At 47.1% G+C, this 12989-nt stretch overlaps 1 protein-coding gene across 1 annotated transcript in view; it reads right to left on the bottom strand.

Annotated features, from left to right (window-relative positions):
• Positions 1 to 278: 278 nt before the first annotated feature.
• Positions 279 to 12989, bottom strand: part of KDSR (3-ketodihydrosphingosine reductase) — a 32079-nt gene continuing 19368 nt past the window's right edge. Inside the window, exons 7-10 of the mRNA XM_004579453.3 lie at positions 12247 to 12330; positions 7437 to 7520; positions 4254 to 4355; positions 279 to 2088 (exon numbers count right to left, since the gene is read on the bottom strand). Of these exons, the coding sequence (XP_004579510.1) occupies positions 1969 to 2088; positions 4254 to 4355; positions 7437 to 7520; positions 12247 to 12330 (390 nt within the window). The 3' untranslated portion in view covers positions 279 to 1968. The remainder of the gene's footprint in view (positions 2089 to 4253; positions 4356 to 7436; positions 7521 to 12246; positions 12331 to 12989) is intronic.

Genomic DNA, 12989 nt, shown 5'->3' with positions numbered 1-12989 from the left:
TTACTAACGGAATTATTCTCTGCAAACTAGGAAGACACAGTCATTTGTCCATCTTAGTGGCCCAACACAGTTTGCAAACTTTGGCTATATAAGGCTGAGAGGTTTATAACACCGTTTTGGCATCAACCCACCTCTGTAAACTGTGATGACATCATTCCAAGCAATTTATACATTAAATAACAATTGCTTCTGTATTTACCAATATTTAAAGTGGGTCCTTCTCAGATCATGACAGAAAGACACCACAAATTTAAGCCATTAAATATCTTATTCATTAAAAAAAATTAAGTTATTTTAAAGTCAAGAGCTGCAAAAACTCAAGTTTAAAAAAAGACTTGCTGTAATTTTCAGGTCTCACTCTTTTACAGAATTTTTTAATCTTACAATAAAAAGTTTCTTCATCAAAAGCAGAGGTCTCTCTCACCAAAGTGAACTGGAATGCACTACTGTCTGTGTCCGGAGGGGACATAACATGGAGAGGCAGACAGCGTTGCTTAAGCCAGAGTGCATACAGAGAATGGGATGAGCAGGGAAATTGGCTAAGATGTATCTTAGGCACTTGCTGTGGAAATCCATCAAATGGACAACAGGTCCTGTACCTGGGAAAACATTCATGGAACAAGTGGATTTCCAGGGTGGGAAAAGGGGGACTTCACACAGTTCATGGGAATAGAGAAAAAAAAAAAAAAAGGGAATAAAAAGCTAAGTTTATTTTGGTGCAAAATTGTTGGAAATCCACACGTTTATTCATGACACACATTTTCCATGAACTTTTGAAGACATGTCCTGTTGTGGGAGTGAGCAGGGAAGGCGGTGTCTTCGGGGGCAGAGTCACAGGGAGAACGGATGACCGTCTGATTTCCACAACTTGTCTGTTCAAAAGCAGCCTTGGCTTTTCTCCCTTCCAACATCAGTTCCTGTGAGTGCTCACCAGCCTTCCCTGACAGCTGCAGATCTACTTCAAGGAGAAGAATGTCACACTCTGTCATGTTTTCATTGGTTTTAATTCATTCAGGAATTAATTTTAAAAGTCAAGTAAAGAAAAAAATCGTAGCTGGTCTTTTTTTTTTTTTCTTTTATGAGAACTTGAACAGCCATATTAGCAGAATTGGGAAGGAAGAAGTGGGAGGAGTAAGTAGACACTAAGCTAGAACAGGTAGGCTTCAGATCAGCATGGCTACTGAAGAAGTTGTAAACTTTTAAGCGTCTAATGTTTTCATTTCTCTTCAGAGACATTTAAGGAGGCTGCCTTTCCCCAGAAATTAAAAAAATTCAAAGTTCCCAGATGTCTGAGTCTAAAGAAGACAAGAAAGCACTGCTTTTTCTACTGGAAAATATTAATCTCCTTACCTTCCACCGCAGTGCCCTCGCTCATCCCCCTGGGACCTCATTGGGATCAAAGAGAGAAGACCAGAGCTTGCAGCGGCTGCAGCAGGCAGTCCCCAGGACAGCACTTAGGTGTCAGCCATGCTTAGACTTCCTGGCGCATGTAAAACTCTTCTCGAATCAAACAGACCAAGTGAAAAAAAAAAAAGCCCCAGAAACCCATACACTGGCTTTCATGGGAGGTTTAAAAAAGTCCCCAAGACTTCCTGTACGTTTCTGGACTTGGTCTGTGTCTGGGGCAGGGGTAGGGTTAGGGTCACAATAAATAGAAAACATTTGAAGTGGTCATTCTGAAAATTCTGTCCTTTACACTGTCCACTTGCTGTCCGGGCGCACACCACCACCTGTCCACCTCAGACAATCACTGCATCTACTGTTCGGAGTCGTGTGGGACTCCTGACACTGTCTGCGCTCGGACTTGTACCTCCGTGCCCCGCAGCCAGGTTTCTCAAGCCCCGTGGGCCAATCTCATACATCCAGAACAACATGGTAAGTGTTTTCAGGTCACAAACCGGGTCCCATTTAGCAGCAAGCTGTTCGAATTATTTGGAAAGAAGTCTTTTCCCATGGGGTAAGGAAGGATTAGGCAGTTTTGTCTGTTGTTTCAGATCTTGCTTTCTGCATCATGCACCGGCGGATTATGCTATCGAAACTTCCAAGGTAAAACAAAGCGATCGTGCGGAAAAGGCCCATGGTGACCACCTGCAAGACAACGAGAGACCTTTCAGCTTGCCCTGGGCCACGAGGCACTACCTGCTCTCAAGGGGTTAAGGTCTCTAACACAGGGTGTAGCACAGTCTCCCGACCCACTGCAAGGACAAGTACAATGCAAACTGTCGGCGTCAGTAAGTTCTGAGACCAGAACCTGCCTGCTCCATGTCACTGCACAACACAGGCCTGCCAGGCGGAAAACAACAAACCACTGTCCAACCAATAAACCCAAACCACAAAAAGAACCAAACAGGTATTTCTCAGTGATAATGGACATTCAGGAAGAACCAGGGAAGACCTGCCCTGACACCCAGAGAGCCACACTTAATCCAAAGGCTTCTCTGGTTTAAGCATTACGTTGTAAGCACAAGATGTGAGCCCATGCTCTAGGCCTGAGAATATTGTGGTGACAGACACAGTCTCTGTCCTCAAGGACCTTCTTCATGAATGAAGAAGAAAATCCTGCCAATAGCTTAACCACTGTTCTGGGGTCAGGACGGCAATGAGCCATAGCTGTTTCCCTTCACTCCTTCCCTGACAAGGCCTCTGCTAACACCACTCTGAAGGCACAGGGCTGGAAGCGAAACAGCAACACTTTCAAATATGCAAGGACTCAAAAAAAACAAAATTCCCTCCCAGGTCCCAGGCACTGTTTTTTCTGAAAGCTTCTAGAAGTGGCAAACAAAGTGCAGAGATCAACAAAGCAAGGCAGTATCAAGTGACCGAGGAAGCAGGGACAGCCACAGGGAATCCCCAGGAACACCAGCAAGGGGGGAAGTCAGACGTTAGCTCTGTGGTGGTCGGAGACTGGTGGCCTTGACGCGACTTGGTCACAGGCTCCAGGAGGAATGCCTTATGGAAGGCCAGAGTGACCCAGGGTCTGATATTCTAAGCAATATCCAGAGAAGGGAGCACAGGCCTTGAAGAATGTCAGCTTTCAGTTATAATAACACACTAGAAATCACGCCTAGAAAAAGGCTGGAAATAATTTCTGGGAAAAAAAGAAAGTTGCACAAGAATGGAAAAGTTGTTGTAATAACCTTTAGCTGTGAATAGCATTTAAATAGAGATAACAACTGAGTGTCTAAAATACTTGATCCAAGCGAAATGAGAATGAAATAACACAGTAAGAGTGAGGGTATGGAAATGTGGATGCCGGGGTGGAGGGTGTTACAGAGGCGCACTGGGTCCTCATCTGTGGTCCTAGAGGGCTGGCACTCTCAGCTGGACATCACTGGGTACAGCAGTACGAGTGAGGAGAAGGCACATGGCCACCCACGGACGACGAGGGGAATTCATGTCTTCACACAAGTGGCACATGTTACACAGTTCCTACTACATGCAGGCACAGGCTGCTGGGGTCCGACAGCAGGTAAGAGAGCCCCGGGCCCATCCCCAAGGAGCTGACAGCCACCGGAGCGTCTCTGTCAGAGACAGTAAGACAGCACGGACAGCGCACGGTGAGGAGCGGGTGTGGGAAAGACCTTAGGCAAGCCAAAGCCTGGGCCACTGGCCCTGAAGAGACAGGGCCGATAGCATGGGACGAGCCCTTCTGGTGTAGTTATGCCTTTCCAGAGCATTCCCTCTTAGAGCTCTCCTGCCCAGGATAAACACCACACATTAGCGTGCCACAAACATTTACGTGTGTGCCCCGGGCAAACAACACTCCAGAGGGGGAGGCCTGTGCCAGCTCCTTCATTTGTATTTCCCTAAACTAAGCAGCTTGAAACCTGACTTCCAGAAAAACGTTGTCTCCTACAGTAGTAGCCCACCACTTTGAAGCAAGGCCACCCCTGCACATGCCACACCGAGGCCAGTTCTAGTTTTCATTAACACAGTGTAGTAGTGCTTCTCAGGTGAGAACCCCGACTGGCACTTCAACAGCAGATACAACACAGTGTCTGTCTACCTGCAGTGCCTCCTTGTAGTCTAATTCCCTCGGTCCTAATGCTAACCAATTTCCTGTTCACCAACCTGTCAGAGAAAAAGGTAAAATGGCTTGAGAAAAGTTCTTATTCTCAAATACAGTGATGTAGTCTCCTCTTAGTCTTTCCTCATTAAAGCTGGATGAGAAACAGTTTTTGCCTCATGTATTCATCCAACCATCCATCCATCCATCCATCCACCGCCTGATTGCTGGCCAGGGCGGAGCTTACCTGCTGCAGTCCTTCTGTAATGGAAGTCACGGGCGCCATGCCGCAGGTCAGGGAAGACAGCATGTACCCGTCGGAGCCAATGGAACTACTGAAGTTTCCTTGCTGAAAGAGAAGGCAGGGAGAGAGCTGATGACAGTCAAGTGGAAAGGAACAGAGTCAGCATGGCAGCAACACGCACCCGTGTCTGTTCACCTTCACAGCGCTAAGTCAGCACTAAGGCCATCTCTGAGCTCCTAAGCGGGACCTAGGACTTAGGTGGACAAGTGGTTCTCAAAACGAGGCCCAGAGACTCCCAGGGATCTCTGAGACTACTGCAGAGTGTCCTCAGGGACAGAAACTGCTAGATCACTAACTGCCTCTCTCATCAGTGATGTTTGCACCAGGCCAGGCTCTTGGGACACCAGCTCGAACCACAGTGGTCCTGCCAGGGTGCATGGTTAATCACTGTCACCTCCACTTGCAGTAATAAACACACAGAGAAAATAAAATCTGTAAAAGCGAAAAAATGTCAATTTTGCTAAAAAATGCCCCTCGTGTAGGAGTAAAACTCATCATTTTATTAACTCACAGCCCTTGAGGACACATGTCTTTAACCCTCTCTGGGTGAACAAATGAGAAATACATCTGAACTGGCCCTGCGGAGAGCAGGGCCTGGATGATGGCTGGATGATGGCCGGCATGAAGGAAGACCCCCTCGTGGCTGCAGCTTAAGTCAACAGCCATCCTGGAGGCTTTTTTCTTGGATCATCATTTCTCTTAAAAGATTTTTATTTTATTCACAAGGCAGAGTGACAGAGAGAGACAGAGAGATTTTCCGTTTAATAGTTTACTCCCCAAAATGGTCTCAACCTGGCTGGGCCAGGCCAGAGCTGGGGGCTTGGAACTCAATGTGAGTTTTGTATGTGGATGGCAGAGAGCCAAGTACTAAGGGGGCTACCAGCTGCTGCCTTCCCAGGCACACCAGCAGGAAGCTGCAGCAGGAGAGCAGCAGATGGACTCGAACCCACACTCCGATATGGAATGTGGTGTTCCTAGCACTTACTGTACTGCGCCACAACACCGGTCCTTACAGACAAACATTGTTTGTTTATATGAAGGAACCACAGACAGGGAACCTGTAGTTGTTCCAACTTGTGTATGTGGCACATTTGCAAAAGATGAAAGGAGGTGTTTCTTCAAGAAAAACAACTGTGCTTGTAGTCAATGTCAAAATCTGAGATTTCGAGAGAAAGTGAAGAACTATGAAGTCTTATCGTAAGCTTCTCAGCACATGTTTTCATGATAAGATCAGCAATGATACTGATGAATGTAATTTTTTTTTTGAAAACTCAGTGAAACCATTTTTCCCAAATGACTAATGCATGATGTTATAAAATCATGAATGGGTAAAAGATCCATTGAAAGTACAACACAGACTGATGGATTTTAAGGTCACTGAGAACAAAGGCTTCAGTGATGTGGCTTCCAACGGCATATTCCAACCAACTTTTAAGAAACTACCATTTGTCAAATTTGGGATTGGTATCAAAAAGGAAAACTATATCCATAACTATCTGAAAATCTTAGTACAGTACTGCCCCTTCTCACTGCATGTCTGCCCTGGGCCAGGGCTTCTGCACATGCTGCAACAAGAACAGACTGAATGCAGAAGCAGCTCAGAACCCACCTGTCTTCTACCAACAGGTGTCATACAGACCGCTGAAAGCATGCAACATTGCCACTCTGCCCACTGAAGTTTGGAAAGTAAATATCTCTAGGAATTTGTCACATTAAAATGTTCATTTTATATCGATTCATAACTAAACATTTCAAAAAGTACATAATTTCCAATTTCTAACATGGCAGATATTGATAAATTTGAATGACCTACATGTACAAAAGTTCTCTCGACCCATCAATCACTTTTAATAGTGTAAAACAGTCAAGAGAGAGAAAGTCTGAAAGTCCATAGACTACCTTAATCTCACAAAATCAGAGGAACAATATGGGATTATTAAAAAATACAATGGGGAGTGGGTATTGAGCTCAATGGTTAAGATGCCAGTTAGGACACCTGCATCCCACCTTGGAGTGCCAGGTTGCATACCTGGCTCTGGATTCTGAGTCCAAGGTCCTATTGACATATACCCCAGGTACAGTGGTGAGGACAGGCACACCCAGGTGGCAGTGGGGAGGACAGGCACACCCCAGGTGGCAGTGGGGAGGACAGGCACACCCCAGGAGGCAGCGGGGAGGACTGAGTTCTGGGATGCCGGCTCCAGCCCCGGCCCAGCCTTGCTTGGGCATTTAGGGAGTGAACCAGTAGATGGATATGCTCTCTCAACAAAATAAGATAAAAATAAAATGTATATGCACTTTGGCTTGAGATAAGCAGAAAAAACAAAATCTCACCCATGCCACCTTCCCCTGCCTTTTAATGCAACGACACAACTCTTCACATCTGTGATTCACTTTAACAGAATTCGTTGTTTCTTTTATTCTTAGCTACTTCCAGGCTGTCACAGAGCACGCTGACACTTCGCACTTCAATGGTTCTGAAGAATATCCATACCCAGTGTGGGATGATGGTTCCCAGCCCCCTCAGACATGTCTTTTCTGTGTGTGGGTTAACAGGAAGGTTGTCGGAATACACGGGTCAGTATGCTGCTGAGCTACAAAGTAGCACATGACTTCTAAAGGCAGCATTTCTCATTCCCAGGAAATTCAGGAGCTGAGTAGGTACATGAGCTGAAATGGCAGGAGGATGGGCCGAGCAGGACCACACACTTTCTAAATACTTCATTTTTGGGGAAATAATGCTGGGAAGCAGAAAGAGGAAAGAAAAACCCTTAGCCAAGGAGTCTGGCAATTAACAAAGATCTAATCTTGAAATCACAGCACACTACATGTGGCACACACTGAAAACAGGGCCTGTGCGTACATGCAAATACAGTGTTTACACTGTTCACTCATTTTCTTTTCAAAGAACCAAAGTTCCCAGACATTCTTTTCGATAAGTCTATTCCTAAGTAGCTTCCCATTAACAAAGTACACAGAGAAATAAATGCAGAGCCCAATGTTAGGCATGATTAATCTGATTTTTTAAAATATAGTTTTCATTTTGAAACAAATCCTTGGACAACTATCTTTTCAGTAACATGGAACTTTGAGTGGTACAGAAAACAATTTAAGAGTGTTACTTACTATGGCATCTTTAACAATTTGTTTGGCCACCTGTTCTGGTTTGCAAATAGATGTGGTCTCGGAAATAAGTCGAGTTTCCAAAGGCTAAAATTGAAAAACAAAAAATGCACATATCAACACCATCATTTTTCATTACACTGAAAAATAGTCATTCTCACAGTCTCCTGGTGATCTACAAATAACTCCAACCTTTGACCTTTGAGAAGATTCCTGTGTTTAAAATAAGGCCTGCTGGGCTCGGCGGCGTGGCCTAGTGGCTAAGGTCCTCACCTTGATCCCATATGGCCGCTGGTTCTAGTCCCGGCAGCTCCACTTCCTCTCTATCTCTCCTCCTCTCAGTACATCTGACTTTGTAATAAAAATAAAATAAATCTTAAAAAAAAAATAAGGCCTGCTTTCTCCATCAGTGGCTACCTGGTTACCATACAAATCTGAGCCCAGTCCTCTGTAGGATGTAGGTGGTCTCGGCTCCACGGAAGATAGCTTGGGCTTCGGGGAGAATGCCTCACCGTGAGATTCAAATTCACAGCCCCCTCCTGCCTGACAGCAGTACAGCAGATCTGGACCCTGTGTCTGAAGCAAATCTACTCATGTGGCCAGTGCTGTCTCTCTGACCGTACTCCTGGGCCAAGACTTAGCTACTGTCTGGAGTGAGAGCTGAGGCCCCAGAAGGGGGTGCCCCAACTCTGCCCCTGTCAACAGCTGTGGCTGATGCTCCAAGGGCCCATAGAGGCCAAAAAGAGGCAGGACCCTGAGAGAGGAGCCCTGGGAGAACACAGTGAGCAGCTCCCCGCTTGCCCAGGCACCTTACGGGACTTGAGATCCATTCACCCCTTTCTTCCTCAAAAGGTGGTTAAAGATGCATGCCAACTCAGACCGGCCTCAGAATGCCGTTCCTAAAGTCAACATGCAGCAACATCCCCACCTCCTTCGAACGTTTCTGCCTTAACATCTTTTTGTGGACAGGTTCTTTTTCCTCCCTTTACTTTCTTGTCTCCCTCTTCCTCTTTGTGGCATCGTGCACACGTGTACTCAAAAATTCTTTAAAGGGAGTTTCAATCAGGCATCTCAAACTGAAGCCCTAAATTGTAAGGGTTTGTAAATTTTATTTACCAGGTGGGCATAGAAAGAATAAAAATCAGTATTATGTTTTTAAGATTTATTTCTTTTTATTTGAAAGACAGTGTTACAGAGAAAGAAGCAGAGTCAGTCAGGGATCTTCTAACCACTAGTTCATCCCCCAAATGGCCACAACAGCTGGAGCTGGGCTGCGCCAGGAGCGTCTTCCAGGTCTCACACATGAGTGCAGGCGCCCAAGGACTGGGGCCATTTTTCCACTGCTTTCCCACGTTCATTGGCAAGGAGCTGGATCAGAAGTGGAACAAACATGGCTTGAACTGGTACCCATGTGGGATACCAGGGTCACAGGCAGATGCTTCACCGACTATGCCATGGTGCTGGCCCCCGAATACAATTTTAAAGATAGAAATGCCAAACATCTCATATGTCAGGTTTTTCTTGTGAACCAGAATCAGGGGCAAGCATTGTGTTGCAGCAGGTTAAGCTACTGCTTAGGACTCCCACATTCCATGTCGGAGTGCCTGGGATCAAGCCCACTTCTATTTCTATTCATCCAGCTTCCTGCTAATGTACCCAGGTGATAGAAAAGCGCTTACAGCCCTGCCAGCCATGTGGGAGACCCAGGCGGAGCTCCAAGCGCCTGACTTTGGTCTAGACCACCACTACTTACTGCATGCATTTGGGGAGAGAAGTAGTGAATGGAAGAGCTCTCTCTCATTCTGTCTCTCTGCCTTTCAAATAAATTAATTAATTAAAAAGCAAAAGGGAGAAAGATCCTCTGGAAATCATTGTAATTCATTCATCCAGCTTCTAGATACCAGCAATTTAAGCACTATGTCGCCCCCTAAGGGGCCCACAAATCAGTGCAGAAATTTATTCAAAGTTGCTGGAGATTTTATCTGAGGAAAAAAAAAAAACAACAAACTCCATCCTCCACCTATTGGTTCACTCCCCAAATGGCCTAAATGACAGGAGCTGAGCTGATCCAAAGCCAGGAGCCAGGAGCGTCCATCCGGTCCCCCACATGGCTGCCAGGGCCCAAAGACTTAAGCCATCCTCCAATGCTTCCCCAGGCCATAAGCAGGGATTTGGATCAGCGATGGAGCGGCCAGGACTCAAACCAGCACCACTGGGAAGCTGGCACCAGCAGGTGGAGGCTTCAGCCTATTATGCCACAGTATCAGCCCCAACATCAAGTCTTAACAGAGAAATCTTCACCTTTAGTGAGTTTTGGTTTCAGACTGGAAGACCGCACCAAATGTTTCAAATCTGTTCAGCAGTTCTCTGCTGGTTCAGCTTAAATTTATTTCTTTTGAAACTGCACTAACTAAAAAAAAAGGCAGAGCCAGAGAGCAGAAAAACAAAAAGCTTCTAAGCCATAATCATCTCTTGCAGATACACTGCCTATGGCACACAAACGTCACCTTGGGTGCTGAAGACTCACGCCATTAAATACAACAGAGGTGATGGGAAAGCTAACACAAGAATCTAAAACTAAGATGAGTGTAGGGCTCAAGGCAGTAAGTTCTCATCGACCCTCCTCTCCCATCTTGCCTTTCTGCTTGCTCAGGGAGCCACTACTGCGTGTCCAGACAAACAAGGCGTGAGGCCTGTCTTTGGCTCAGATGACTGGCAGCCACTTCCACGTGAGGCTGTAACGCTTCCGCCTCACGAGGGCGCAAGATCAGCAGTTCATTCATGAGAGGGTTCATTCTGGGACACTACTGACCTCTCCAGCAGAGGTTACGAGGTGCCTCGGAGGAAACAGAAAAACTAGGCAGAAGGTGGCACTGAATGGCAAGCTTCCCCGGCCCCTCGCCCTGCTCGGGCATCATGATTCAGAAAGGTGAGCAGACACTCCCATGTGGGCATCGGCTACAAGATGGCCAGAGGCCCCTGTGGCCTGTCCGGGGCTAAGTGGAATGCTGGGCAGCAGTGCTTCTAGGGACCTTGTAGTGCTCCAGCCTTAACCTCAGATAAGCCAAGGAGCGCCAGAGCTTAAAGCAAAGCCTGTAACAACAACAGAAACTGACAAGAAATGGGTAATGCAGGATACAAATCCAGGAGGGGGAGTGGGGAAGGAAGTGAGGAAATAAAAACAAAACCGATGACGCCACAAGCTCAGAACGGGGTCGGGGGGACTGTGGTGCAGTGGGCTAGCTTGGGGGGTCCCTCGCTCACAGAGGTGCCCCTAGCTGGGAGTGAGGCCTAGCTCGACTTCTCATCAGCTTTTCATTTCTGTTCCCGTCAGCTGGGTTCCTGCCACCCGAGGGGGAGACTCAGGTGGACGCCCTGACTCCCAGTGTCAGCCTGGGCTAGTCCTGAGGCACTGGGCATCTGGAGAGTGAACCAGTGGATACAAGATGTCTCTCTGCCTTTCAAATCATAAATAACTAAATAAGTACATCTCTTTAAAAAGAGAAAAGCTCAAAACGAACATCTTTAGGAATAAAACATGTAATTCACACAAGGCAAGAAGGTATTAAAAATGTTTATATTCAGATAAAAGAGAACTGAAGGAATTATAACATGCCAGTAGAAACACAAATTTCAATGCCAAAGCTAAAAGATAAAGTGAATGTATCGAGAAAACAGATCAAAAACTAAGCGAAAACGAAAGGAAAGAAGGGGGGACGGGAATTGTATTAATCCTAAATCAACATCTCATAGTAAGACAAACTGCAGAAAGAACACCTGAGACACTGAGGGTGAAAATAAGAGGCAATACAATACAATGTCCCAGAGCTCAAGTTCAGCCACAGAAAGGGCTCATTTAAAGCAAAGACCCCCAGTGACAACACGGGACAAAGAACCTCCCAAACCAGCAGAATGTAGGTTCTGTACAACCAAACACGAGTCCAAATGGCGTCAGGTCACCAGGAGCGACTGGATAACAGAGGTCAAGGATGAAACACTTGCGAAAACCCCCAGGGAACAAATTCCCAGCCTGGAATTCCATGTCCAAAGAAATGATCCCTTGGGCACACAGCACCAGGATGGTGTGACCTCTGTGTGCCCTGCATCCTTCCAGGAGGGCAGTGCCAAGAGACACCAAAGACCGGAAAGACTGGGGATCCAGCAAACGAATGGGGGAGGCGAACCCCTATAGTGCCAAGGCCACCGCCAGGCCTACAGGGCTTAAGAGTGATATGCACAGAATTCCTGCCGGGTCCAAATGGGCCCCAGGAAGAGTCCCCGTCAGTCTGAATCTGGGGGTGACTGATTACAGCGACACACAAAGCTAAACAGGCAGAGAAGGAAATGTCACTGTGGAAAGGCTCGGGCGAGATGGCGCTTACACAGTCACATTAACAGCCACTGACGCTCATGCAACAAAGAGATGGGGGACCATGCAGGGGGCAGGGGGACAGATATGAGTCTTCCATGTCACCTTCCCAGGTGGCAAAGTCAGCAAATCTAACGAAATGTAACAGCAATGTGAACATATGAGAGCAAATCGGGAACAGGGGAGAGGGGCCAAGCGCTGCTGCTGCAGTTCTGTGAGAGCTCAGTGAAAATGTAAATGACCCTCAAAGAGAGGGTGTGTGGGATGAGAGGGAAGATTTTCCTGGAGAACCTCAAGGAGACCCTCGGACCCAGGCGCCGCCCTCCACACCCTACAGACCCTCAATGCACAGTGGAGTGATGAGGAGATACGCTGAAGCGGAGAGGGAACATCATGGGGGCTGCCATGAGGGACACCTCTAGGGGACCACACACAAACACTGACCTTTGTTTTGTTTTCTTCGGCAAGTCCGGGGGTGTCTGTGTCTGGCGGGTAGGCAACTGTGACGTAGACATTGTACGGCTTCACCTGCAGGTAGCAAACAGCTTGGGCAGTAAGTGAGGCCCAGTTAGCTCCTCCCTCTCCGGCCAGGTCCCTGTCACCCACGTGGACATTGTGAATGGAGTTCCTGCCTCTGTGTGTCAGTCTTGGGCCAGCCTAGGCCACCGTGGGTATTCAGAAAGTGAACCTGTGGGTGGCTATCTCTCTCTTTCTCTGCTTTTCAAGTAAATAACACAACAAGAAAAACAAGTCTACTCCTCTTCCCCAGGCACCGCATGCCGGCCAAGCACTGTCGGAAGCATCAGACAGGTTTGCTCCTTGTCTACCAGCTGCCAAATGTGGTTTCCCTTCACACTGCTCCTGGTGTTCTTACCGTAGATTGCATCTACATAATATGTTGGTCCATTCACATCCCTTCCCGCATGGCCTTCAGACCCATGCCTAGAACACTGTCTTCACTGTGACAATGTCCCACTGCTTGTTCAAGAACTCCCTGTGCAGCCAGCCCTGCCCAGGGGAAGGCCACATCCTGTCCTCCTCCACTAACTGACAGACAGCATTATGTTGTCAATGTCAATTGCACCAGCCACATGGTCACCTACAGGACCACCATAACCAGTCTCTACAGAGAAACCCCTCTCTCACCATGCTCCCCGGTGTAGCTCAGCACCACACCCCCATGTTGA

Source organism: Ochotona princeps, chromosome 18 (assembly GCF_030435755.1).
Source record: "Ochotona princeps isolate mOchPri1 chromosome 18, mOchPri1.hap1, whole genome shotgun sequence".
NCBI classification, from domain to species: Eukaryota; Metazoa; Chordata; class Mammalia; order Lagomorpha; family Ochotonidae; genus Ochotona; species Ochotona princeps.
Note: the sequence above shows the minus strand (reverse complement) of the source record. Positions and strands in the feature narration are given on the sequence as shown.